Below are 25,513 nucleotides of genomic sequence, written 5' to 3' on the forward strand. Positions count from 1 at the left end.
ATAATCGAACATTTAAACCCTTTTCTGAGACTACAAAGAGATTTAGATCAACATGACTTTTTGATGATTTTTAGGAAAAAACATTCAAAAGTGTGACCAACAGGAAAAGATTTTCCAGATGAGAATACTTAGAGACAGTCAGGAAAACAAAACATCTTTTTTTTTGGTGCAAAACGAACACAACTCTGCAAATTGAGTACACATTTTATTTTATTAAAAACAATTGAAGCTCGACAGAAAAAAAAACAACAAAAAAAAAAAAGGCTTTTTCGACTGGGTTTGGGCTCGGCGGACCGTCTGTGATATTTACACAAGCAAAACCCCAAGACACATTCAAACAACAAACGTGATGCACCGACACGAATCAAACACCGTCTGCAGCCCCGGGGGAGCGACAGCAAATACTGAAGCAGTGAGGGGCGGGCCGAAAAAATTCAACTAAAAGTGAGACGTGGGAAGAAAATCCGGAAGAGAACGTTTGTAATGTAGGCCACCGTTTGGCAACAAATGAGAAGAATACACATTCGAGAACGCTGTACAAACACTCGATTTTAAAACGTTTTTTTTTTCTCGTACTAAAGCTACAGATTTAGAAAGGTCTTTTTCTTTCGACTTTACAAAAAAAGTGTTATTTGTGTGCCGAGTAACTCCGAGGTGGGGAGGAGGGGGGGTGATAAGCGCACAGATATACAACATGTAGAGTTGACGTCCACGCTGGGTTTGAAGTGACGCGGATGGCGCAAAGTGCAACACGAGGGCGAAGAGGGAAAGAAGCGAACGGGACTGTACACGGGGTGGAACACCTGGCCCACGCGATTGCAAACTGTCCCGGGGTGGAAGAGGTGGACCAGGTGTCCAGAGGTGTGAAGTACTTGTACAATACCTTCTTGGTAAAAGTGTGTGAACGACAGTTAGCGCGGATCCGCTCCAGCGCAACGCTGTCTTTTTTTTTTTACTTCCTGATCAGAAGGCGCTTTTTTGTTGTTGTTTTTGTAACCATTGCTGTCATCAGAACATGGGCATACTGAACCCCTGCAATGACACACAAACAATAAAAAGTTAAAAAAAATATTGATATGCATGAAATACAGTGGTCTCTCATTCATTACTGAGGTTGCATTACCCCAAAATATCCATAGGCAGTAAGTTTTGTTTTTTCTTAATTATACTTTATTCATGTCTTTTTTCCATATATTGTTGTAAATGTCCTTACCTTTTCATCTCATTTATTATACTGCATCTTTTTTTGCTTTTTGTTTTTGGTCTATTTTTTTCCCCGTTTTTACACTTTTTATGTTTTTTTTTCCATCTATTCAGTTTATTTACTGTAGTGTATGTCCTTGGATTACTTTTTTGTCTTTTCATTTATGCATGACTGCATGTCTTTTTTTTATTTTTGATTTTTTTTTGTTTTTGTTTTTTAAACTGTCTTTTTTTTTCATTTTTACACCAGCTAATTTTTTTTAGTACATTTTCTCATTTATTATACATGCTGTTTTCTTTAAATTTTCCACCCTTTACTACGACATGAGTAGGCCCTTTTTTATGGATCTGAAATGATATTGAGGATGAATACAGCACCTCAATAATGTTAAAATTTTGAGGGTTTTTTTGTGTGAAAAAATCTACAGAATAAAGTTAAAGCACTTCATGTTGGTTTCTTGTGAAGTAGTTTTACTGTCTTTAGGCACATATTTTTTTTTTTTCATAATAAATCTGGTTATAAGATGGTCCTACGAGAGCTCCCACAGTGGCAAGAATTAAAACATTGTGGGCCTCTCTAACATTAAATTGCTCATTTTTAATTGGTGCATGACTCGCTTACCGACTCGTCCTCGATCATGGCTGCGGAGTCGAAGAAGTCCGGTCTTAGTTCCGCTCGTTCGCGTCTGTTCCTCGATGGCGGCTGGCGGGGTTTGAAATAAAAAAAAATTAGAGTCAAACTTTCATCGGGATTAGGAAGAAAAGACTCACCAGGTCGATGACCATGGTGTCTTCAAATTCCTCGTTCATGTCCTCCAGCTGGCCTCGCGACGACATCATCACGTCCTCGAAGATGGGCTCGGCATCATCCTCCATCAGCCCGCGCCTGAATGACACAATTATACACCATTTTCCGCTTGTGGCAATAATGCGGAAGTTGTTTGATTTTTTTTTTTCTGAGCGCGACTTACACGGTCTGCCGGACGCCTTGATTGCTGCGTGACTTGATGTAGTTCATGGCCGTCCGATCCTTCCTGTTCACCTCCTCCATCTTCTGCTGGCCGAGCCACGACATCTGCATCTGAGGGCTGAAGGCACCGCGGCGTTCAGACCGGCGCGCAAAAAAGGCGTTTTGACGGCGCGCCCGCCCGCGCTCACTTGTGCACAAAGTCGTTTTCCGAGCCGGGTTCCGAGTCGGGGTCGGGCATGTGCTCCGCCGGCCTGTTCTCTCGGAGGACGGTGGAGGTGAGCTGAGGGGTTTGCAGAGCGCCGGGTGTCGGCATGGTGTCGTTGCGCATCAGCCAACTGCCCTCCACGCTGCTCTCCTCTGCAAAGTCAGAAGGAGGTCCACATGACTATCGTCAATGGCATTCTTAATACGGTAATATGACAAATACTAGAAATATTTACAGTCAATTTCGGACAATAAGCTAATCATTTTTTCTCACGCTTTGAACCCTGCGGCTTATAGTGTGCAGTGCGGCTTATCTACAGTGTTTTTAATAGCCACCGGGGGGCAATCTCCTGGTAAAGACAGAAGAAGCCTACCAAGGCATTGATTTGGAGTTTGAACTGCTATTTACTTGCCAGCAGGGGGCACTCTCCTGTAGTTCGGGTTAGGTTACTATTAAACTTTGTCTTTACTTTTTTACAGTCTTCCAGGACTGCAAACCTGCATGTTTTCCATGCTGCTCTCTCAAAGACACCCGTGTTTATGACAGAAGCATCGTAAACATGCAGGATTGCGGCTCTGAAGGACTGGAGTTTGAGACTTATGCTTTAAATTAATGGTGAGTGGCAGCCTTAAACGTTTCCATTCATCAGCCAGCCTCACCCTCAATGCGTTTCTTGTGGAGCGGCGGTCGTCCCTTTTTGCTGCGGACCGAACCCGTCTTGCTGCTGGAGCCCGACGTGACCGACATGTGGTCCTCGTCGCCGCCCGTCAACAGGCTGTTCCTGTACGAGATCAGCGGCAGCCACACGTCCTCCCGCCGCTCCGACATGGACTCCGACATGAACTTCTCCAGGTACGAGTGGCTGGCGAGAGGCGCGGCATTTCCAGTATTTAGCTACGGTTGCTAACACTTGCTTTGTGCGCAAAAGTTTGGGGGGGGTTTTACTTACACCGTCTTTTTGTCTTGACGGATCAGCTTGGAGGAAAACTCGCTCAAGACCTCCAGGAAGGCCAAGTTGATGGGAGGGAACTCGGGTCCTCGAGGATTCTGGTACTTGAAGGCAAACTCGATCCCATCTCTGGCAAGGGAAAAAGACAATAACTGAAATCAATGAAATGGGAATGGCCTTATTAGAACGAAAATTATACAAGCACAATTAAAATAGGTCTCACTAGAAAATCTAATGAACCAAATGAATAAATGTCTCTTTTTTATATCAGAAAAATAAGTGTGAAAAGGTTTACTTGTGGAGCGTGGCCACCGCCTCCCTGGTTTTGATCTGATCCAGGCCGAAGGTGAGAGCGAAGCGGCGGGCCAGTTCCTTGATGCCGCTCACGTGTGACGACGTGCGGTCCAAATTGGGGCCCTGGTCCTGCAGCAGCTCGTTGAACAACTAAAAACGCATACAGTGAAATCAGTAACGTGTTTATGTGTGTTTGTATGCTAAATATGAGCCCCGAACTGAAAATCTGACCTGCTGCAGACTGAGAATGAGCGTCTTGGCACAGAGGATCTTGTCAGTCTGTCTCGTTTTACTCAGGGTCTCCTTGATGATGTCGCCGTAGTCGTTATAATACTAAAGAATGACACGTAAGTTCAGAAAAAACTCAAATGGAGGAAAGGGATCTTCTGTATGTTACTCGATCGCCATTTGACATATGAAGAGTTACCTTCATGTAGTGCTTGAAGATGTCGGCGGCCGCCGGCATGTCGACGATATCGTAGATGATGAGTTTGCAGAAAGCCGCCAGCAGATTCCTCCTCTTGTGCAGGGCCTCGATCTTGTTGGCCTCGTCTTCTTCGTCGCCCTCTGAGAGGCCATCGAATTCGGTAAATGAGCTGACTTGGTCATTTTTTTTACCTTGGTGTTTAGGCAACCGTTCTCACCCATGCTCTGGCTCTCGTCATCCTGGTCGATGAAGACGTGGTCCAGGACGAAGTTGAGCAGCTCGCTTTGAAGCGTGCCGTCGGGGTTGAAGACCAGCGGCTGGAGGCCCTCGCGCCCGCCCGTCGTCAGCTGGTGGCTGAAGATCATCAGCAGGTCGCAGAGGAGCATGAAGGCCTAAGCGGAACGAATGACGTGAGGTGACGGGGAAAGCTGGGACGGTTGCTAAGTCTTACCTGCTCTTTGACGGGCGTGTTGACGTTGGACAGGCACTGCTGGCACACGGCAAGGAAAGACTTGACCACCCTCCGGAGGGCCAGCAAGTCATCCTGCAAGAACAAGTGGCATTCAAAAGTCATTTTTTTCCAAAGGTAAAAAAAGCTACGCGATACAGGACAAACTGCTATTTTGGTCCAATTGACTCAACTTTTTGTTTTGAACAAAAAAGAAGTAGCAGCTTTCTCAACCATAACTGTTTTTAGAGTGAACATTTACTTCTTCATGCAGCATCTCTTTTTGTTTTCAATTCCCCATTCGCCTGCCATAAATTGTAATTCCCCGCTAAGATTATCATTCCAAAGTCATTTGAACGAATGGCCTCCCACGTTCTGAAGAAGACCCGTTTTCCGTACGTGAACCAAATTTATGGCCCTTAACACTCGCTCGGGGAGCAATCCAGGGATGCCATCGATCAGTTCAGCCAATCACACCCCATCGAAGTAATCACACTTGCTGTCTATCACTTACTGTGTGTAAAGCTATAAATCAATCCTCTTGTGACCTAACGAGTCTTTGGAAAAAGGTCAACTGCATTACAAACGATCCAATCAGTCTATCTTTCTCTCAGAGTTCGATGTTGCTAATGTGAGTGTGCCCGGCACCTTGCTGGGAGCTCCCTCGGTGATCTTGACCAGCTGCCAGAGGATGGAGTAGTGGGAGCACTGCAGCGCCTGCACGGCTATCTGCTCCGGCATGGAGCCCAGCTCGATGCCCGCCTTCAGCAGTCGGTAGCAGTTGCCAAACAGATCCCAGCGCGTCAGGTCGTGAGCGCTGAGGGGAGGCGGAAGAACCTTGACGCTGGCAAAAGGTCGGAATCGTCTTCGAAAGCGATTGGAGAGTCTTACTTGTGGAAGGCCGTTAGTCTCTTGAGGGTTGATAAAACGTTGTAGATGTCGTCGTCGTCGGCCTCCTCGGCCTGTGATAAAAAAAAAAAATGGAGGAAAAGACCGTATACAAGCCGTACGTGCTCCAGGTATGCATAAAGGAAGATATTTAAAGTTATTGCTGTTTCTTTCCTTCGAGTGTTTCTCTGGCGTTTATTTTCCTGAGGTCAGAGGTCAGCAACCTTGAATATTAAATGTCAGGAAAAAACCAGGGAGCCACAAAACGTTTCTGACATCTATAGTACTGCATATAAAAAAGTAATGAAATGTTTTATTAAATAACCCCCTTCATTAAAGAATTAAAAAACGCAAGACCAAAAATTTCATCTTGTTTAGTTCTAATTAAGAGAAACCGTCTACATGCTTTGGTAGGTGCCGTAGTTTCGCTTAGTAACACCGTCTGACCTCCTGCAGTAGCTCCTCCACGGAGTGTGCGAAGCGATCCGTCATCTCGTCGATGAGCTGCGAGCGGGCGATGTCCACGCGGTTCATGATGGTGTACTCTTCTGAGCAGAGGATGCTGTATGTCTTACTGCAGGCCTCCAGAACGTCCGTCTCGATGTGCTTCTCCACAACGAGCCGGATCTGTTTGAGAAGAGCGTCCAGGTGCTTCTCCATGCGTCCGGCGCTGTACACGTCCAGGTCGAAGAACTGCGGGATCTGCAGCAGGTTTGCTACTTTCTCAGAGTCGGCTTGGTACTGTAAGAAAGATGGAAAACGGAGAGTTAATCGGGGCTGACCCATTCACATGTAGGCTTGCGCAAAATCTTAGTTCAGCCGTTCTTAAATGGGGGTCCGACTACACCTGAAGGTACGTGAAGGCACTTCAAGGGGTACGTGAGATTCAACGGTTTCTGCAGGTATCAGCAAATCTTCAGTTCATTTTAATGTGGTCATACGAACAGTAGAGTTTTCTTTTCAAATTATGAGCAAATTAATAAAGCGTCTTATTGCTAAACCGGTAAATAGAAAAAGGCTGGTAACATCTGGCCAAGCTTACCTTGGACAACAGCATGGGGAGGGCCATGATGAAGTGCTCTGTCAGTTTGTTTTTGTCGTCAATTTGGGTCTTTCTCTCCTTTGCTGTCAGCACCTGCATGGGTACACAGAAACATGACATAACACGCTAAATGTGGGTATAGACAAAGAGCAGGCTCAGAAGCAGGTGTATGCCATGTTTTTTCAAAAAAACCTAACCTAAGCAGTAGGATAATTACTCAAGATCATCTTTGACAGTCCTGACTGAGCGCAAGGAAGGCCCCTAAACTGGCTCCAATCGTGTCCCCCAATCATTGATAGATAAGTGTGTGCCCTGTTTAACGTCATTTGGTTCAAAATGAAAACATCCCGGATAGCCACACCCACCCGTTTGCCAGTGCCCCTGCCCACAGGCGGATGGGCCTCTGCCGCCTGTCGAATGGTGCACACGGTCAGCTCGATGAGTGCGCTCTCCTGTCTGTCCGACAGCACTGCAAAATCGGACGGGTGAATTGAGGAGGGCGTAAAGGGCACGAATAGTCGGCAAAAGTGCGGGTGACTATCTTACACTCTTCCCCCTGGACGGGCTCCTCCAGCAGCAGCTCGGTCATGCACTCCCAGTCTTTCAGCAGCTCCTGAGAGCTTTCCCACAAGGAGTCCACTAGGTAGGCCGCATGCTCGTGAAGCTACACAACCGCAAACACAAACAATAACAACAGTAAGGTTATAGGCTTTCTTTCTTATCATTACACGGGGGGCAAAAAAACCTGGCACGTGCCACATAGACGTCACGTGAGCAGTGAGAGATAGATAGATAGATAGATACTTTATTCATCCCCGTAGGGAAATTCACAACGAGAGAAGCGAAAGAAGTTGTTACCTCACTCTCCAGGAAGAAGAGCACCAGCATGCGTATGAGATTCCCATTGGGGCTGCTCCGGCCTCTGCGCTTGGCCAGCGCCTCCTCCGCCTGCGGGTCGTGACGACTGAACAGCCTGGCGAACGGACCAAGGGCGCATTTAGGGACGGCTGCGAATCAAATTAAATGGCTTTGTGTTGACGTGAACTCACTTCCGGTGCAGGAACTCGCCCGCGGCCACAGCCACGGGCCTGTGAGCAGAATAGACCAGGTGGTAGACATTTTCGCAGTCCTCGTTGGACAGCGCGTCCTCGCTACCCCTGTAACAATAAAAGCACAATTTCTTGCCGCGTGTGACTTGATTACGGAGCCATTTTGTCTGTCCTGCATGGTTACTTACTGTAGGATGAGAGTGACCAGTCGGATGGCCTCCACAGCCACGTCATACTCCTTGTCCAGCGTCATTGATACAATGCGGTCCTGTTAGGACAAAAAAAGAACAAACCTCACCAAAAAATCTTTTACTCCACCTCCTACTTTGCTCCTTTGCTTACCTTGAAGCGGTTGGTAAAGAGCTCTAGCTTGGGGAACAACTCACGGTTGGTGTACAGGTTCTGCAGAGCTTTCAGGCACTTGAGACGCACCTCGCCTTGCTGAGAGCGAGACAAAGACCGCAAACTGAGCGAACATGAAAGGAATCCGGCAATGCGGCGGAATTTCGGGCTGAACTCACTCTGTCGTGCAGCGTCCAGCCGACATACTTCAGGTAGCTGTCATTGAGGAAGGCGTCGCTGTACATCTTCATCCACACGCCGATCTCCTCGATGCAGATGGCTCTGATCTCGGCAATGGCATCCCTGGGAAGCGAGAGGAGTCATCAGGAACACTATTTTAAAGACAAACGCAGTTCTTCATGGAAGTGACTGGACTGAATCGAGGATGGAAAAAAAACATCTAAAGGGCGAAAAATATCCAGTAATGTGGGATATTAAGTGGTGATAAAATGACAAGTATTCATTATGCACATGTTTAAATATCGTAATTTGTTGTATTTATTCCAGACCCACCCCATTTCTTCTTACTCTTGTTTGCTCAGATTAGTTTCTCCTTAAAAATGTTACGTAAAGAAAAATCAGTTCAGACATTTTTTTCCTTTTATTTTTAAAGAACCCAATTCCCCCATAATTTTATGAATCCAGCAATTCTAGCCCATAAAAAGTTTACCTTCAATACATTTGTGGGGGATATTTTTACACATTTATTTAAAGTCCAAAAATGTGTCAAATTATTTTCTCTTTATGTAAAGGTAGAACTAGTTGCAGTTTTTTTTTTAATTGACTTTGTTTTCACAACGACTATTTTAGTCTAGAACACTTCATTTTGCATCCACAAATACTGTAATAATAACAATTTCCTAGCTTCCCTACCATGCATTTTTCAAACAAACTAATAACATGCAAAAAAAAAAAACTGACAAAACTGTCAAGTGCAACAACAAGAGTGAGTACTTTATAAATGTCCCTATAAAAACACAACAGAATTCATTTCATACAGTGTGGGAGCACTAAAAATTCATACCTGTAGCGATGCACAAAAATTCCCTTGAAGATGGAGTTCATCATGTTCTCAATCTCGTCCTGGTTTTCTTGAAGCTGCGCAGAGCCAAAGCCGTTAGATATTTCTGACTTTTCAAAAAAGAAAAAGTGAAGTTGGCACGCTTGCTGTTTTGGCACACCTCCTTCCTTTTTTGCAGTAGCAGCTCCAGCTTCTCGTTGGCCCGCTTGCCGGCGATCTTGTTCCTCTCCGCCTCGTACTGCCGCTGCGTGTTGTCCTGGTGGATGCTCAGGTTGAGCGCCACGTTCACCAGCGCCGTCATGAGCTTCATAGCTGCGGCCCAGAAAACTCATGTTCAAGTAAACCGTAGCTTTCAAAAAAGAATAGTAGTAAAGAGTAGAGTACTTGGAACGATGGAAAATACATTAATGGAGTCAAATGACGGTCGTTTTGTTGCAAATCTTTGACACTCAAATCACCACCAAACTTGCATATGGGGAAATATTTCCCGATACTTTTTGTATTTTTTTCCCCCAATACAAATTCAGTTTACATAATAAAACTGTTGTTGCGTTCAAGTCATTCATACAAGCCGAGAGTTATTTAAATGGTTTATAGCCGTGACTCAATAGGATGGTCAGGACCCAAAAGTGGTTCAAAGACTCCATGTGTTCTGGTTTTTAATTTTCCACTTCAGTCTAGTTTTAGGTAAACAACAGGAAGTGCAGCTGTCACGAACATCAGCCACTAGTTAACTTCTTAGGCAAATAAAGCGTTGCAGGTCAGCATCTGGCTAGCAGGCGCCATGTCGAGCAATTCACAAACTTCTTTGAATCTGCTTTTGAAAATATCATATACTATAAGTGTGTGTTGCATCAGTTACTGAGTCTGAAAAAAAAATGGCTACCCAGAAAATATTAACACTGTATTTTATTAGTTGTCAAGCAGCCAAATGCAAATTATTCTCGCATATCCTACGCACGTTTTTGTTCAATCGATTCATTTATGAGCTGCATATTTCTTCAGAAATGTTTAAAAACGAGTTTGAAATCGCATGAAACATTTGCAGAATAGTTAAATGTTTAAATCAGCGTTCTCAAATGGAGGTAATGTGCAATTTAGGGGGTATGTGAAGATTTAAAAGTTTTTTCGCAGGTATCGGCAAATCGAATTTCATGCTTTTTAAATGCTGTGACAGGAGCAGCGCAGCTTTATTTCCAAATTAAGAACAAATTAATTGGATCATGACACAACCTATCGCTGAGCTGTGTTACATTGACTCCTTTGTATGCCTTCATTTAAATTTTTACATGGTTTTCGCATTGTTATTAGTAACGCAATTTTCCAGCAGACGAACCAGATAATAACAGATGTTACACCATCTGTTTTCTGGATTTGCTGACTAAAAAATGCCACAAGACATCACTACAAATGTAGTTCAAAAATGTCATAAATCACACATTGATGTTTTAATTGTTTAAATAGATAAATAAAAAAACTAAAGGGGACATTTACTTTTCACAAATCGCCAAGTCGATTTTCTTACCGGCCAGAGTGGACGTGTGCCTGAAGGCTCGGACCTGGGAGTCGGACAACCCGGTGAGGAGCGAGATGACGGTGTCCATCATGTACTCGTCGTAGATGATGCTGTACTGACACTGGCGGATCAGCACGCAGATGAACTCGCAGAAGTTGTAGCGGAACTTCTTCCACATGGGCCCGGGCATGGTGAGCGGGTAGTCGCCGCTGTCCTGTGGACGGGCGAGAGAAATGTCTTTTTTCGTCTCCGGTTGGACGGAACACGAGAGCGCTGGTTTCGAGCTTTTCTGACCTCGTCAAACTCCTCCGTCATCTTGCGAATGATCTCGGCGTTCTGCATGTTCCGGAACATCTCGATCCTGACCGTGCCTGTTGAGGGTAGAAAAACCGCGTCGTAAAAACGGACCGGCAATTTCTGCTTCACGGACGCTGAGGTTACGGCGTTCTGTCTTACCTTTGCACCCGGAGCACTGGATGAAAAAGTTGATGAGGTCCAGCAGAGCCAAGTCTCTGTCCTGTTTGTACGACTCGATCCACTCGTCCACCACGGACTTCACGAGCGCACAAATAAAGAATTCTAATTGGCTATCCGCTTTTAATGAGACATTTAGCGTGTTAGTAGCGGGCGCACCTGCATGGCGCTCTTTCCCAGCTTGACCACTTCGAACAGAGTGATGGGGTCTGAGCTGTCGCCGTTGTGTTGGGCCACGCCGTTGGCTTTGCCTCGTCCCCTGGCCCCGCCCACAGTCTTGTCCGCCGGCGTTTTGCGGGGCTTCTTATTAGCCGTCTGTGCAGAGCGGAATTATTCAGTATATATACACTGTATAACCAACGACGAAATTGTTGTTTACCTGTGCTTGTTTCCCAGGCCTCCCACGCTTCTTCTTGCCCTTCATCTCGGGGTCCTCCATATCCGCCATGCTCATACTAAGACTCACAGCGTCTGTGGCCCCCGACTCGTTGGACGAGTCCCTAGCGACACATCGTGGAAAAATTCAGCAAAAGGTATCCAGGTACAGGGCGGGTGTTTTGCCAAATAGTGAGCCGATTGTTAGAGTGTCACTCACTGGAGCACGGAAAGCTCGGAGGTTATCATCCTGGCGACTTCGGGTTGCCGGCGAGGGGATCCGAACGTCGCGCTTGTCTCGGGTCTTAAAGTCACGACCGGGCTCAGAAGAGTTGGAGAGGCGGGAGGGGGTAGAAAGGCTCCTCTTAGCTCTCTTCTGTTCCTGGACAAAAGTTTTTAAAAAAAAGTATCGATGATTATTAGTCATTTAGAAGCAAGTGTACAGTTTATTGCTATCCATGGGATGAGCTATGTACATGAAAACGGTGAAAGCATGACACCAACTGGCCACTTTGGGAACAGCATGTTATAATAATATTTGATATTGGCTAAAAAAAAGTTTGCTGGCCTTGAAAACAACATATAGGACGACATTTACTCAAGATGAAAAAGCCGGCTACCTTGTAAGAAAACTAAACAAAAGATCCAGAACGTGTTTACGTGCGAGTGGGAGGGTGGGATGGGGCGGGGTCATTTGAATATTTGAATAAATGTTTGCACTTTAACTCCTGCCGTGAGCGCAAAGCCGTGAAAAAAAATGATCGGATTAATTGTCCACCTGTTATGATGCTAACAGAAGCGAGCACAAAGCCGGTGCAGTATCTCCCAACAACCACTACAAGCAGTATGCTCCACAAAGTCTTTCAGCTCCAGCCTGACTTTAGGCATAATCAGAGGGTTAATTGGGGTAGATTTCTTTCAGAAAATTACACAACGCTAATTGGTGCACCTGGAGGCTTTCAAATGATAATATGCATGCTTATCATACTTTGGGGGTACAGTTTGGAACCCCGGAGTATATGCGAGTGTATGCACGTGTTTGAAAGTAGGCCCGGACAACAGTAGGGGGCAGGCTAAGAGAGTGAGTGTGTATTTAAATACTGTCTCTCACACAGTGTTGATATTGTAGCAGGGCAAGTGCAGGAGTGACAACACCAGCACGTGAGCTGGCAGGGAAACATTGAAAGCGGGGATGGGAAAAAAAAAGAAGTCATTATCAGATTATGAAACTCTTGAGGAGGTTTGGCCTCGGGTACGGCAATTTTTTATCATCTGGAATAGCAAATTGCTGTTTTACAGACTTATAAAATTGAAGTAAAATCATAATAGAAAATGACAGGAAATGGAGAATCACTGCGGATTGATTAGATTGCAGAGAATGAGAGTTCATATTGGAGTAAAAAATGTCATCGCTTTCTAATGTTTGTTTTTATTATTCGTCAAGTTCAACTTGGTTTGTTATGGTCATTGACACAATTTGTATTTGCAAAATAAATGCATAATGTTGGTAGCGGCACACTTATAACGCATTCGCAGCATGAACATAACGTTTATGAAAAATTATAGCGTTGTCAAGTGATTTCATTGTTTTGTTTAGCTAATTCATCGCAAAATTTCTCATAATCGCAATTTTCGACAAATATTAAAAGACTCAATTTAAATGAATGAAATGAAACTAAAATTACAATGAATATCAAACGTTACTCGTTTAGCCGACAACAATAAAAAAAAAAAAAAAAACCATAAACTGCAAGAAATTGCATCTTAATAGGCATGAGAGCAAAGACATGAACCGGAGTTTCCGCACTGTAAGGCCCACCGGATTATAAATTGCACCTTCATAGAATTTTTCATTTTGATTTTAAAACTGTTTTCATATATATAAAACGCGCTACATTATAAGGCGTATAGAATACAACCTACAGTCGTGGCTTAGGTTGCATTATGCATCCACTAGATGGAGCTGTGCTACATGTCAATTAAATCAGATAAGTCACAAACTTTATTAAGTTTTTATGTGCACCTTATAGCGTGGAAAATGCTGTCGTTAATTGACTTTACTGACCAGCTTTACTATATGCATAGCGAAATTGCATTTTAATAAGATGACTGACACCAAGAAAAACATTGTCGGCCTTGTATGGTAAAACGGCCACAAGGGGGGGCATTGATATCGGTGACTGGTATCGACCTCTCTTGTAAATACCCGATACCTTGTGAACAATGTCAACCTGTGGTTTCCCAATGTTACTATTAATATAATAAGCAGGGCTAAGTCCTTATTGGATGATAGATTTGATCAAATTCTGCCGGCGCAAATATTTCGGCGAACTCAACATATCGCAGACGTGTTCATCTCAACGACTATCAATTTCGGAATTCGTCTCAAACGGGCTGACGCCCCGAGATGACGATGGCGCCCCATCGTGATGAAAACGGGTCAGGTGACATCAGACGACTGACGCGGTCCAACGTCAGACTCCAAATAAGGACGCACACAAAACACACCCCGCCTTTGTCGCCCTCGCAATTTGCTGGCAAGCCCCCTTTTTGTATCGTGAATCAATTGTTTTCATTGCTGACGTCCACACTGAGGAAGAGGAAATGTGTGTGTGTGAGAGAGTGATCTGGGGGAGATAAACATTCTCTACACACACACAGGAACTTTAAAAAAAAAAAAAAAAGGAAGCTATGAAGAATTTAACCAGACTTTTTACCAAGTCCCCCTAAGAAAACTGCAATAATGATATTATTCGATGGAATGATCGATTCTAAAACATTTTTTGAATGGAAGCCCTGATCACAAGTTGTAATATATTTTGTGTGTGTGTGTGTGTGTGTGTGTGTGCGCGCGCAAGGGAGAATGTACGCACGAGACCGAGACAGCGAGCCTTCGAGAAGGCACTTAACATGCGCGGCGCGTTCTCTGGGAGGCAGGCCCTGGTTGCCATGGCGACTGCCGAGGGTCATGAGCATGACGCTGAGAGCTCCTTTGATTGGGTGGCAAGTGGGGGACAGGAGGGACTAAGATGAGAAAAGGGAGGTCTAAAGGACTAGATTAGAAAAAAAAAAAAAGAAGACTTGCATTGCATTGCAAATATTCAAATATATTTCGAGACTTTCCATGTCTTGTGGGGTCTTCTCTGAGTTTCGTGAATTAGCGGTAAAACGTAAGTAATTTGAGCGACCCCAATAAAGTTTTTCTTCAAAAAGTCGCTTAGATCATCAGTCGGATATCGAAATATTGGATCGCTCCTGTCAACAGTGTGTCACCGCCGGCTGCGAAAACTCGTAAAACGCGTTGATCTCGAAATCTTTTTGTGCATCGTGTCAAAACGAATACCGTTACGTAACAATATCATCGGAAACGAAAACTGGTTCGAAACAGGAAGTGGAACTACATTGCAATCCAGCCTCATAAACAAATGGAGTGCAGCTCAGCCTCGGGCAGTGTGTCAAACTTGTTAGCTTGCTTGAAATGGCACCGTGCCAACACGATTACCGCAGCACTTGTCTATACTGTATTGTTCTTTTCCTAAAGTTAAGACAAATTATACTGTTGATGGACATTTAAAAGAAAAAAAAAAACATCTATTTGTAAATATATTTTATTTATTTGTATTTATGATCAAGTATTTTTATTTTAAAGATTAAAGAGATTTTTTTGTCACATTGTCAACAGAAAGGGAAGTTGTTTTCCTTTTTAGCCCATTTTGGGTTCATTAACTGCCATTCAAATGTGGAAATATTGTCAATTTTGGCCGTATTGAAAACCGGACGTTTTATCGTACATTTTCCGGGAAATTTGCTTTAGTCCTTTAAACGGCAACTTGTGAACGGGTCACAATAGAAATGTTTATATTGACACCCCAAAACTACCAGGTGGCGCCATCGGGCAACTTATGACATTTGCAAGCCTTCGATGATTGGCTTAGCCTGACTTCCCATATGCAAAACTCTTAATACTCTAATTATGACATAATAAATATTAAAAAGCGGATTAAAAAGCTTAATGGGCCTCATATGGCCCCCTGGCCATCGTTTGTCCACGCCTGGAATAGCTCTACATACAACAAATAACAAAAGCATTGTTACTCATATACAGCTGCTGTAAACGGTACATTCAAGTAAATCGTTAAACTAATCGGTAAATATCTGATGTTTGGTTATGCAATCGACCTGAACTGTATATTGACCTTCAAAGCAAGGTTAGTAGCAAACCGAATTCCTGTTCTACGTCACACCGATAAAAATAGCGCACAGCTAATTTAGTAGGGGGTGTTTATGCATATTTAAAAATGGAATTTTAAGAGTAAACCCCGGAAGAAGTGCGCAATATTGAAAACGTCGTCACTTCCACTTGACTACACTTTGAGAGTGTGTGGAGCGGCGTTATTCCATAAAAGGAGATTTACAGGGTCAGTCACACTTCAACAAACATAGCAGCTGTTAATGACTTAGCGCCAGAAGGCGACAGAGAAAAAAAAAAAAAAAAAAAAAAGTCTTGTCCCAAGCACTCAGTACTGGAGGAATTGAAAAAAAGTGTTGTTAACGACGTTAGCAGACGGCCGCGGCTTTAATGAGTGCTGACGGCGAAATAATTACGGCGCGCACCTTGCGCGTGTGGTCCCTGCTGGCCAAGCTTTTCAAAACGACTTGAACAAGAAGGGGCCATTATCTTCGGGGTGTCGCAAGCAACACAGCGCGGGCCACAAAAGACTGAATGTGTGGCTAATGAATGCGTATAGAGCGAGACGACAACAGTGTTGGACTCCCGACAAAAGAATGGAATACTTTTGCGTAGCGCAGCTAGTCTGTATCGAAATGAGGAAAACTGACTCGAGTCATATAAAATTGTAGATTTGTTTATTTTGGCATTATTAAACTGGTTTAAAGCCAAAAAGAGAAAAAAAAACCTGCTCGCTACAGTCATTAAATGCACCGTATTATAAGACGCATAGAATAGAAGCTACAGTAGTTTTTTTCCTTTTTAGTAGTTGCATCCACTAGGTGTAACTGCGCTAATGGAAATGTCAACAAAAACGATCAGAGGTGTCAGTCAAACTTTATTCATAGAAAATCAAAAATTAGGAATAGAAATTAGGAAAAAATACCTCTTAATTACATAAAAGACTGTTTGGATCAACGCGAAACAGAAATTTTTACGAATATCACTATGATTCATTGAATTTTTCTTAATTTTAAATCCAAAAATTAAAAATAAACAACTATGATTCATTTACATTTTTGATGTATTCACTTATTTTCTTCATTCCACAAAATTGAAAACTCGAAAACGTGTTATAAAAAAAACGTGTATTAGGTACACCGGATTATAAGGTACATTGGCAGCTTTTGAGAAAATTATTAGATGCTCCTTATGAAGCAAAAAATTAAATCTATCACCTCATTGAAAACAAACTTGAAGCAGGACGTTATCATCAACACACAAAGACGGACGGCAAGGTTCCATCAGGTCCCACTTTGGGGTGATTACATCCTACAGCTGCGCGCGAGCGCCACTTCCATTTAATACAAAGCAAATACAGATTCAAGACAAAATATTACAAGATGTCAATGTCGCCGCCACGCATGATTTGTCTTATTCCTGCTCTGTTTCCGTGGCAACGTACCCAGCGCAGACCTCAACTAAGGTAATACCCCCCCCCCCCCCCCCCCCCGACGCCTTGGACTGTCGCTAGCGTTATTTTAGTGGTGTAAATTTCCCTAAATGATTCTCGGCTGTTTGGTGGCGATAAAGCAGACGGCGTCGGGAAAACGGGCGCGACGTATGGATTTAAATAGATGGCGTGAGTCTCGGGTTGGCCTGTTGGCCCGAGGCACGGTGGCGTGACAGCAATACGAGCGCTTCAGCGGTTTCGAAGTGTCAAAAAAACATCTGACAGTGTTTCAAATGTCATTTGCGAGCGTGTGATGGTGTAAAACATAACACGGCGGCGCATACAAGCTAGGTGTTAAAACTCAACACATGGCCGCCTTCACGCCGCAGCTACGCGGAGATGTTTAAAAAATAATTACAAACGACGTAGTGTAAATTCGGATCAGGCGCAGTTACAGGGCAACCGAAAGTAAAAGAAAAAAAAAAGCTTCTTCTGTTTTTTCCACCGTGAAGGGAAAAAAACATTGAGCTGTAATTAAGAGAGGAGCATTCAGAAGATTGCATTCAGTGCGCTAACAGTCAATTTTGGCCAGAAGTCAACAAGCGCATGCCTGGAGTTGAACAAACACGACTTTGTACTAGGACTAGGACAAGGTCAATAATACGGTAGATTTGTTAGAATTCAAATGTACTTGTCACGGAAATTCTTTATGGAGGGTTACGTAGTTGAAAGCTAGCGAAATGCAGCAAACGGTGAAGCTAGCACAAGAGCATGACACTAAATTAGTGACTTTTATAGATTATTTTCTCCAAAAAGAAACAAATTCTTCTTCTTAGCACTGAGAAAACAGAAAAAAAACGTACAATTTTTCAGAAACAGGATTTTTTATCAAACCACGTTTATTCTTTTTTTGTTGATCATTTATGTAAGAAATCTGATCAAGAAGAGCAACTGACCGTATTTAGTCTGACCGAACTTCTCGGAAATGTGTAAAATCCAAATTCAGTATTCGGTTTGAACCTGTAATTTATGTTTATTTCTCAAGAACAGTAAACTGAGTCAATATGAACTGGAGTTGTGTGTTTTCTTACAACAGTGTCAATTTTTTTTTGTTTTTTTATTATAAAACCAGATTTGGTGGACATACTGTAGCGCCCAACTCCTTCAGTGCCATGGACGAGAATTCTCGTCTTTTAAAACAGTGATAAAAATGATACAGATAAAATTCTTGTCAAATATGTTTTTGTTTTTGTTTTGTTTTTTTAATGGGGGGTAGCTGACACCCCAAGCTAGTGCTTGTCTATTATTAAGCACTGTAGTGCTAACTGTGACCATAGAATAGCTGTGTTTCCACACTTCTAAACAGCTATTACCTACATGCGATTCAAAGTAAGGAATGGAAGTCAATCTTTCATATGATACAACCCATGTTTACATAGACATAGCTCACAATATTCTGTCGGCCTTGAAAATGAGTAAAAATTCTAAATACACTGGCACTCTAGAAGATGCCTTTTCCGATAACGCTTGGCACTGAATCAGTTCATATAAATCCAGATATAAATCCAAACGATGACTACTTGATGAATTTTTCAGCACAAACACAAAACGCTAACGTGCTTGACCCATTTTCACATAACTAGGATAAAAAAACAAAACATTTTTTTTAAATTTCATGCCCCCATAACTCATCCAGGTCATTTCTACCGAAGCGCGCCTGCTTGCGTTTTACGACAAAATCATCAATCACGCGCCGGGCTGGCTGCTGAATCACCTAAGCGCGTACTTATTTGCTTACTGACTGCGGCAGGCAGAGCGGCAGCTGCTTGGCACACAGCGCCGATCTGTAAAATCCATCAGCGGGAGAGAAAGGGCGAAATGCGATTGTGAGCTTGTCTCACACGTAAATAACAGTAAGTCATGTGACATAATGCTACCATTAAAGCTTCTGGCAACACAATCCTCAACAGAGTGATTCCATTTATGTATTGCGGAGCTCTGAAAGGAGCCACAGACATTTTTTATTTGTGCCTGAAGAGCACAGTTGTAGAATTGCGTTTGATTCATACCCAGAACTGAGTAAGACATCAAATTAATTTGATTGATTTTATAGCTTTAAAATTGACTGTATTTTCCACACGATGGGGCGCATTTAAAAGTCTTTCAATTTACTCAATAACTGACAGTGTGCCGTAGGGCATAACACGAGTTTTCATTTCAGGCATTACTGTAGCTTCTGTTCTATGCGCCTTATAACGTGGTGCATAGGAAACCAGTTCGAAAGTAGGCCATTCCTTGAAGGTTGAACCTTATAATGCGGAATGGCTAAATTGTGCAATGGAGATTTTGCAAAAGTGGCAGAATGCTGGATGGGTGCCTTTTAAGACATGTTTAAAATCGGTAGTTAATTGAAATTCATTCAAAGTGATAGTTCATTTAGTAGTTAGACATTTTTAGCAGTAAGGAGTTCATATATATATAAATAATTAACTGCTTTACTTGCAGCATTTTTAGACATTCCTTTAGTCGACCAATTGAAAACATTTGAAAAAATATAAATAAGTATCCAGTATGGAATGTCAAGACTCTTAAAAAGTTAAAATTGCACCTTTGGGAGTTAAATCAATTAATTTGATGACGACATCATTTTTCACATACAATCAACACTTTTAACCCTAGTGCAGTAATCCTTGTATCTTTACGTCAAAAGGCATTTCACATCAAGGGGAAACATTGTAAGAAGACACGAAGGAGCTGAAATTTCACCCAGATACTGACATGTAAAATTTCAACATGACACGGCCACTTGTTATCCTTAAAGTGTGCCTTCTCTTGGCTAAATTACCGCAAAAATGATGTGGAAGACAATGATAGACATTGCCAAAAGAAAAAGTAGGAAGTAGGAAGTAAATACAGCCAGTGGGGCAACGTTTTAATATTTTCGGCTACTTGCTTTAAACCGCTGATTCCCTAGCAATATTTATATGTTACACATTAAAAAAAAAAAAAAAACAGATCATTTGAATACATTGAATCAGAACTCTCCTCAAAATTCCTCAAAAAACATCGGCAAATATGCTAACCAGCGGGCGCCGAACTTCAAATACGATCAAGGTGACGCAAGGAACCCGTCTTGAATACGTCGGGTCAATTGTACTTCAGGAAACCAACGTAGCTGCCCTGTCGACTTGGTTACCCCCATTCGATGACAGTTTCTGGTTTTACCAGGCGGCGTGAAAGGGGCCGGTCACAGATCCGTTTTTTGTGCAGACTGGCGCCGAGGAGCAAATTTCCTTCCCTATTCTTTTGCTGTCCCCTGCGCCCTTATGATGTATTTATCATGAATTCGCACTCAGAGATGGTGTGTGTGCCTGTGAGGCGGGGGCAGGGATTCCATTTTTCACTGGAGATCTTGTCACTTTGTGCAATTCACCCAGCATCCCCCCCCCCCCCCCCCCCCTCCAGACTTTGCGTGCGTGATAAAAAGAAGGAGCGTACAGTGTGGCAGTAGCAGATGGCTGAGTGCATGTTTGCAGTACGCGTGTATCAAATGGCAGATCTCCAGCGTGACGCGGTCCTAATCTGGTTAAAGCGTGCCTCGCAAGTCGTCTTCCGAAGGTGAAAGGACATACGCTCTTAAGCGCTCCATAGGCTGGTAGCGCGATAAAAAAAGAGCAATGATTGTCTTGGCGGCCGCTGACTCCCCGAGGGGCCGTTGCAGGTTCACGTCTCCAGTAAAAGCTTTGCTTGACCTTCTATTTGGTTTCTTTCGCTCATTTTATGTTATGTTTGGCGGTTTGGAAGGGAATCCCATATTTATTTTGGGGGCCGTTTTGCAGTGTCTTCACAAATTTCAAATGGTTCCCAGGTGTGCAAATAAAAGGTCGTCCGACAGCCTTGCGTCAAATATACGGAGGACAAAGATTTACATCGGCACAATCTAGTTGAAACGGCGTTGATTCATGATGCGAAAAATGGGGCCGCTTATATATATATATATATATATATATATATATATATATATATATATATATATATATGGATTTAATCAGAGTTACACCAGGGTTATTTCAAGGTATTGTGTACTCATGAGGGCTACCGATACATGCCACTGATACATATAGTCGTTCATTACCCAAGACATGTCTTTTCAAAGTTCTGACATTCAATCTCAGGTACTTATTTATATATCATCAGCCACAGGGATGTATTTTCACTTTTTTTAAGACTCCAGACATTCAACCATAGATACTTAAGTATTAAATCAATACTTTTTGAAAGTCCGCACTCTGAAAAAACATGAAAATACCTCCCTGGCATTGAATGAGGTAACGTGGTATGTTATCAAGGAAGCAAAACGAAAAAGAGCAATAACAATACCAATGTGAACAGAAAAAAATTGTATTGAACATCTAGTACGACATAAAAATAAAAACACTTTTCTTCTATCATTTTGGACTGTTGAAATTTTACTCGATTTTAACTGAATGTACCAAATAAAGATTTATAAAGGAAATTTAGTTTCTTAAGAAAGTAAATTCTGCGGGAAATCTCAGTGTACTTATGCATTGGTTGTAGTGACTCTTTAAAAACGTGAAAATACGTCCCTGGCATTGAATGAGTTCATATATTTTTTTAAACCCGTAATAATTTTGAAATTTGTCAATGCCTTTTGTGTCAACAATTGCTTGCTAACGAGGCGATGATGCCGGCAAAGCTAAAGCGGCATTTTATTTGATCATGCTGTTTTGGACTCAATTATTTTTAAGTTGCAGCCCTCCAACAGTTTACCGCATGCTCGGCCTGGAAAAAAATGTTTGTTTCGTAAGATATTAAAGCAAGAGCAACACAAATATAGGACAAACTGAGACGAAAACATGGAGAGCCATAACGCAACGTCCCCATTCAAAACCAGTGCCCGCAGAACAGAAATGACATCATCATACAAGAAAACACCACCGCGCTGGCATTGAACTCAAGACAAAAAAAAAAAAAAAGAAAGATAGCAAGCTGACAAGCGAGCGCGCTAAAAGCGAGCGGGTGGACCGACACGGATGCAAAAGTTGCTTCGTATTCAGAGCGGTTTGTCTATTTTTGGAGCGGCGCCCGTTTGCAGACAGTTTCAAAGCCGTGATAGATGGCTGGGGGACACTTTTGTATTGTTAACAAGCAGCCCCCCCCCCCCCCCCCCCCCCCCCCCACTCCGCACTCATAACATTATCAATCATTCATTGCCACAGTCAAGCCAAGCCATTATTTTAGGCTCCACACCACGGGAGTCCAAGCTATTTTCTTTGAGGACCACGTATGGAAAAAATGGCAGCTGCGGGGGCCACTTAAAATCCTTCTGCTTTTATTTGTTAAAGGCGCTCAAATCAAGCGAGCAATTAAAAGGCATAAAGAGCTTTCTGTCAAGGGTTAAAGTTTAGGATTTGTCCCGGTGTTGGCACAGTATCCCACTAGACCAGATCCATAGTCCAATCCCATCTCCGCAGTGAGAACCTTTATTAAGAAGTCCGTTTTTGAAAATTACTTGAGAATCAATTCAATAATGTGGCATCATTATAAATCAAAACAATCCATGCTTCTTAAATTGAATGATCTTTATTTACCAGAGATTAAAGAGAAATTGCAGTTTTTATTCATAAACAATAGCAATAATAATTTGTATTTTTGCACATTTAGAGCTATATACCATTACAGTATATAAACCTATTTATTTCAAATAGATAGCATCAAATGGTAGATTAATGCTGCGGGCCGCTGAAAAGCCAACGGCGGGCCACAAATGGCCCCTGGGCTACAGTTTGGATAGCCCTGCTCTACTCTGCTTGTTAACCACTTCATTCAAAATATTATATATATATATATATATATATATATATATATATATATATATATATATATATATATATATATATATATATATATATATATATAAAACAAATTTGGTTAGTACATTTTAAGCACTGTAAACTTGGAAAGAAAAAAACGTGTTTTGTTTTTGAATGACGAGAACATTTCAAAAATCTGATTGGTCACTATTTTGATGATTAAAATAATTCTTAGTTTTTTTTGACATGCCAGTTCCGGTGATCAGCACCGACCCTTAGCATCGCACCCACAATCAGCTAAGTAGTAAAATAAGACATTTCCTATGGCGATAATGAGTGCTGAAAAGAGAAAGTAAACCAAAAACATTGTTTTTAATTAAAATATGTTTAAAAAAATCTGCAATTATCAATAACTGATATAAAGTAATTGCATTGTGACACATTTTTCAACCATAATAAATCGCATACTGAACATTGAACTTATCATACTTTATAATTGCATTTTTATCTAGCGTAAGATCAAAATAAGTGTTGAACTCCAGTCCTCGAGGGCCGGTATCCTGCATGTTTTTGCTTTTTTTTTTTCTGCCCGACACACCCGCTTCAAATCGTGAGCTTATTAGCAAGCTCCGCTCCTAATCGTATGAATCAGATTTGTTTTAGCGAGGTTTTAAAACATGCAGGATACCGGCCCTCTAGGACTGGATTTTGACACCTGTGCTACACACTTCCATCGTGCATCCCGCCTTTATTTTGCTCTATCATTAGATGACAAACTACTTGTGGTATCAGTGTCTACTTTACAGGCAAAAAATAAATCACAATAAGATTAGAATTAGAGGTTGTTTCCAAACCTTTGACTGGTACTTCATCTTATTCTTACATGACTTCTTATCGTGTCATTATACTGCGCTCTCAACATGTAGCATTTTTTTGTTGTTCAGTAGCCTTTACAGTCTTGCAAAATACATCCACATCTCACCTGAGCTCTCAACCTTCATAACAGTCCCAGGCTGACTGTAAACAAAGCAGTTATGTAACCACCGAGGCACAACACAAATGCTGCTCCTCATAGGTCAGTCCAAGCTAGCTGAGCAGGATTGACAGCCGCGTGTCAATAAAAGCCTCGCAATCATCAAACCCGTCTTGAATTATTAGCGTTGCATGGTGGCATTTTAAACATGTTACATGGGTCAATAATTTGAAACAACATCCACGTGAGTGATTTTTGTTGTGTATTTCACGCTTCAAAAGTGTTTGTTGAGTTTCGTACAAATGCGATTTCCTGGCAAACAAGCCGAAAAAAAAAAAAAAAGATGAAGCCCCCATTGGTTAAGACAGCCCTCAAATAATTGGATACGCTCCAATGAACCCAAGGAAAATGTTGTTTATGCCACATGAAGTGTAATCGCAATAAAATAAGGTTTTTTTTTTTTTTCAGTTTTAGACTAACCTGTAAAAACACCAAAAAATGTAAACAGCTTCTAAAAATTCATTTACTTTTTCTTTACAGTTGAAAGGATAGTTAGAATTACTTCTACAATATTTATATATAATTTTATTTTTAGTCAGCAAGTGGGTGAACGTGAAAAGTTATAATTATGAATAGTGAATAGTTATAATAACAGAAAAAAAAAAAACCTTGAAAGCAACACCTGATGTTGACAGGAAGAAAACCGTGACACAAATCACAACCTCCGCCTTCTGACAAATTTCCCAGCGATAAACGCGTCAAGTTTACTTCCATGGCACCAATTCATCCAGCGGAAGTTATCTCAGGGCGCATTGCGCGCGTTGAGGAAAACACACCTAGCGCATATCACGAAAGCAAAATGGAGAAAGCAAGAAAACAAGCCAGTTTAGATTCCCAACACGGCGCGCCGTAAAACAAGAGTGGAAACGCAAGCACGCAAACAAAAGACGTCACGCGGGCAGCGTGGCTTCTTGTATTTGTTGACAAATCCCGCGACAGGTGGAAGAGGCGGAGGAGGGAAAGCCGCCATTCGAGAGCCTTCCACCGGCGGCGTTTTTTGTTTTGGATGGGAGGCTAGTTAGCACGCAGGCTAGGCTATGCTAAGTTAGGCTAGGCTGACTGACAGGGAGGGAAAGGCGACGGCGGCTCGGGTTAGCCGCTCCGAGCGCCCATCCCCCTCCCTTGCACAAGCAGCCTTCCCTTTTTCCAGTGCGTCCACCATCTTGAATCTGTGCGCCGTCTTCCTCCCCCACCCCCCCCCTTTTTCCCGCCTCACAAAAAAAAGCGCGACAAAAACACCGGGCACTCACCTATAAGGACCATCCCCGGGTCGAGCGTCACCTCCCGCAGCGACGAATCGATCCCGCTTTTATTATTTGGCCTTATTTTATATTAGGAAATTGGCCCGTTGCGAGCGGAAGGTTGCCTCGCAGAGAAGAGCAGCAATCCTAAACCGCCATCTGGTGGTATTTTCCTCTCTGCGGTGCAGCGGGAGCGGCGCAGACTCACGCCGGGACGCGGCTGCCCCCTGGCGGACACTCCGCGACCGGGCACGCGCCTTGCCTTTACGTAAGGGGACCGAGAACGCGCCCCCTCGCCTATCCTTTTTTTTCCCTTCTTTCCAGCTTTTTTTTTTAAATGAACTTTATGCTCATCATCAAGTCGCACAAAATCAAAATTTATTCATTCATAAAAATAAACAAATAAAAGCCTAACTTGCGCTGTTATTGCGAGTTGACGTAAGTGACGTCACCTTTCCGCATCGTCAAATTGTTTGCATCTTGTACTGAGTTCACCGCTTAATTTATCTTAAAATATCTTATATCGCGTCATAACATACCTTCACTTCCTCTAGTTTTTGTTTCATTGCATTTCCGTACCA

At 42.6% G+C, this 25,513-nt stretch overlaps 1 protein-coding gene across 1 annotated transcript; it reads right to left on the bottom strand.

The window, feature by feature from the left end:
- Nucleotides 1–192: 192 nt before the first annotated feature.
- stag1a (STAG1 cohesin complex component a) lies at nucleotides 193–25,090 on the bottom strand. The gene is made up of 32 exons (XM_088432585.1): nucleotides 24,942–25,090; nucleotides 11,424–11,585; nucleotides 11,208–11,328; nucleotides 10,988–11,143; nucleotides 10,811–10,907; nucleotides 10,649–10,725; nucleotides 10,364–10,568; nucleotides 8,999–9,150; nucleotides 8,842–8,915; nucleotides 7,997–8,120; nucleotides 7,818–7,916; nucleotides 7,664–7,743; nucleotides 7,476–7,583; nucleotides 7,285–7,399; nucleotides 6,973–7,090; nucleotides 6,792–6,895; nucleotides 6,427–6,519; nucleotides 5,832–6,125; nucleotides 5,388–5,458; nucleotides 5,145–5,313; nucleotides 4,500–4,592; nucleotides 4,266–4,440; nucleotides 4,049–4,188; nucleotides 3,853–3,954; nucleotides 3,623–3,771; nucleotides 3,328–3,456; nucleotides 3,038–3,240; nucleotides 2,362–2,530; nucleotides 2,175–2,291; nucleotides 1,975–2,089; nucleotides 1,826–1,906; nucleotides 193–1,032 (listed from the first exon to the last, which is right to left on the bottom strand). The coding sequence occupies exons 2-32, from the start codon at nucleotides 11,450–11,452 to the stop codon at nucleotides 1,009–1,011; spliced, it is 3,783 nt and encodes a 1,260-aa protein (XP_088288711.1). The 5' UTR covers nucleotides 11,453–11,585; nucleotides 24,942–25,090; the 3' UTR covers nucleotides 193–1,008.
- Between the last annotated feature and the right edge of the window lie 423 nt (nucleotides 25,091–25,513).

Source organism: Hippichthys cyanospilos, chromosome 14 (genome assembly GCF_059441005.1).
Source record: "Hippichthys cyanospilos isolate Australia breed blue-spotted pipefish chromosome 14, RoL_Hcya_1.0, whole genome shotgun sequence".
Lineage (NCBI taxonomy): Eukaryota > Metazoa > Chordata > Actinopteri > Syngnathiformes > Syngnathidae > Hippichthys > Hippichthys cyanospilos.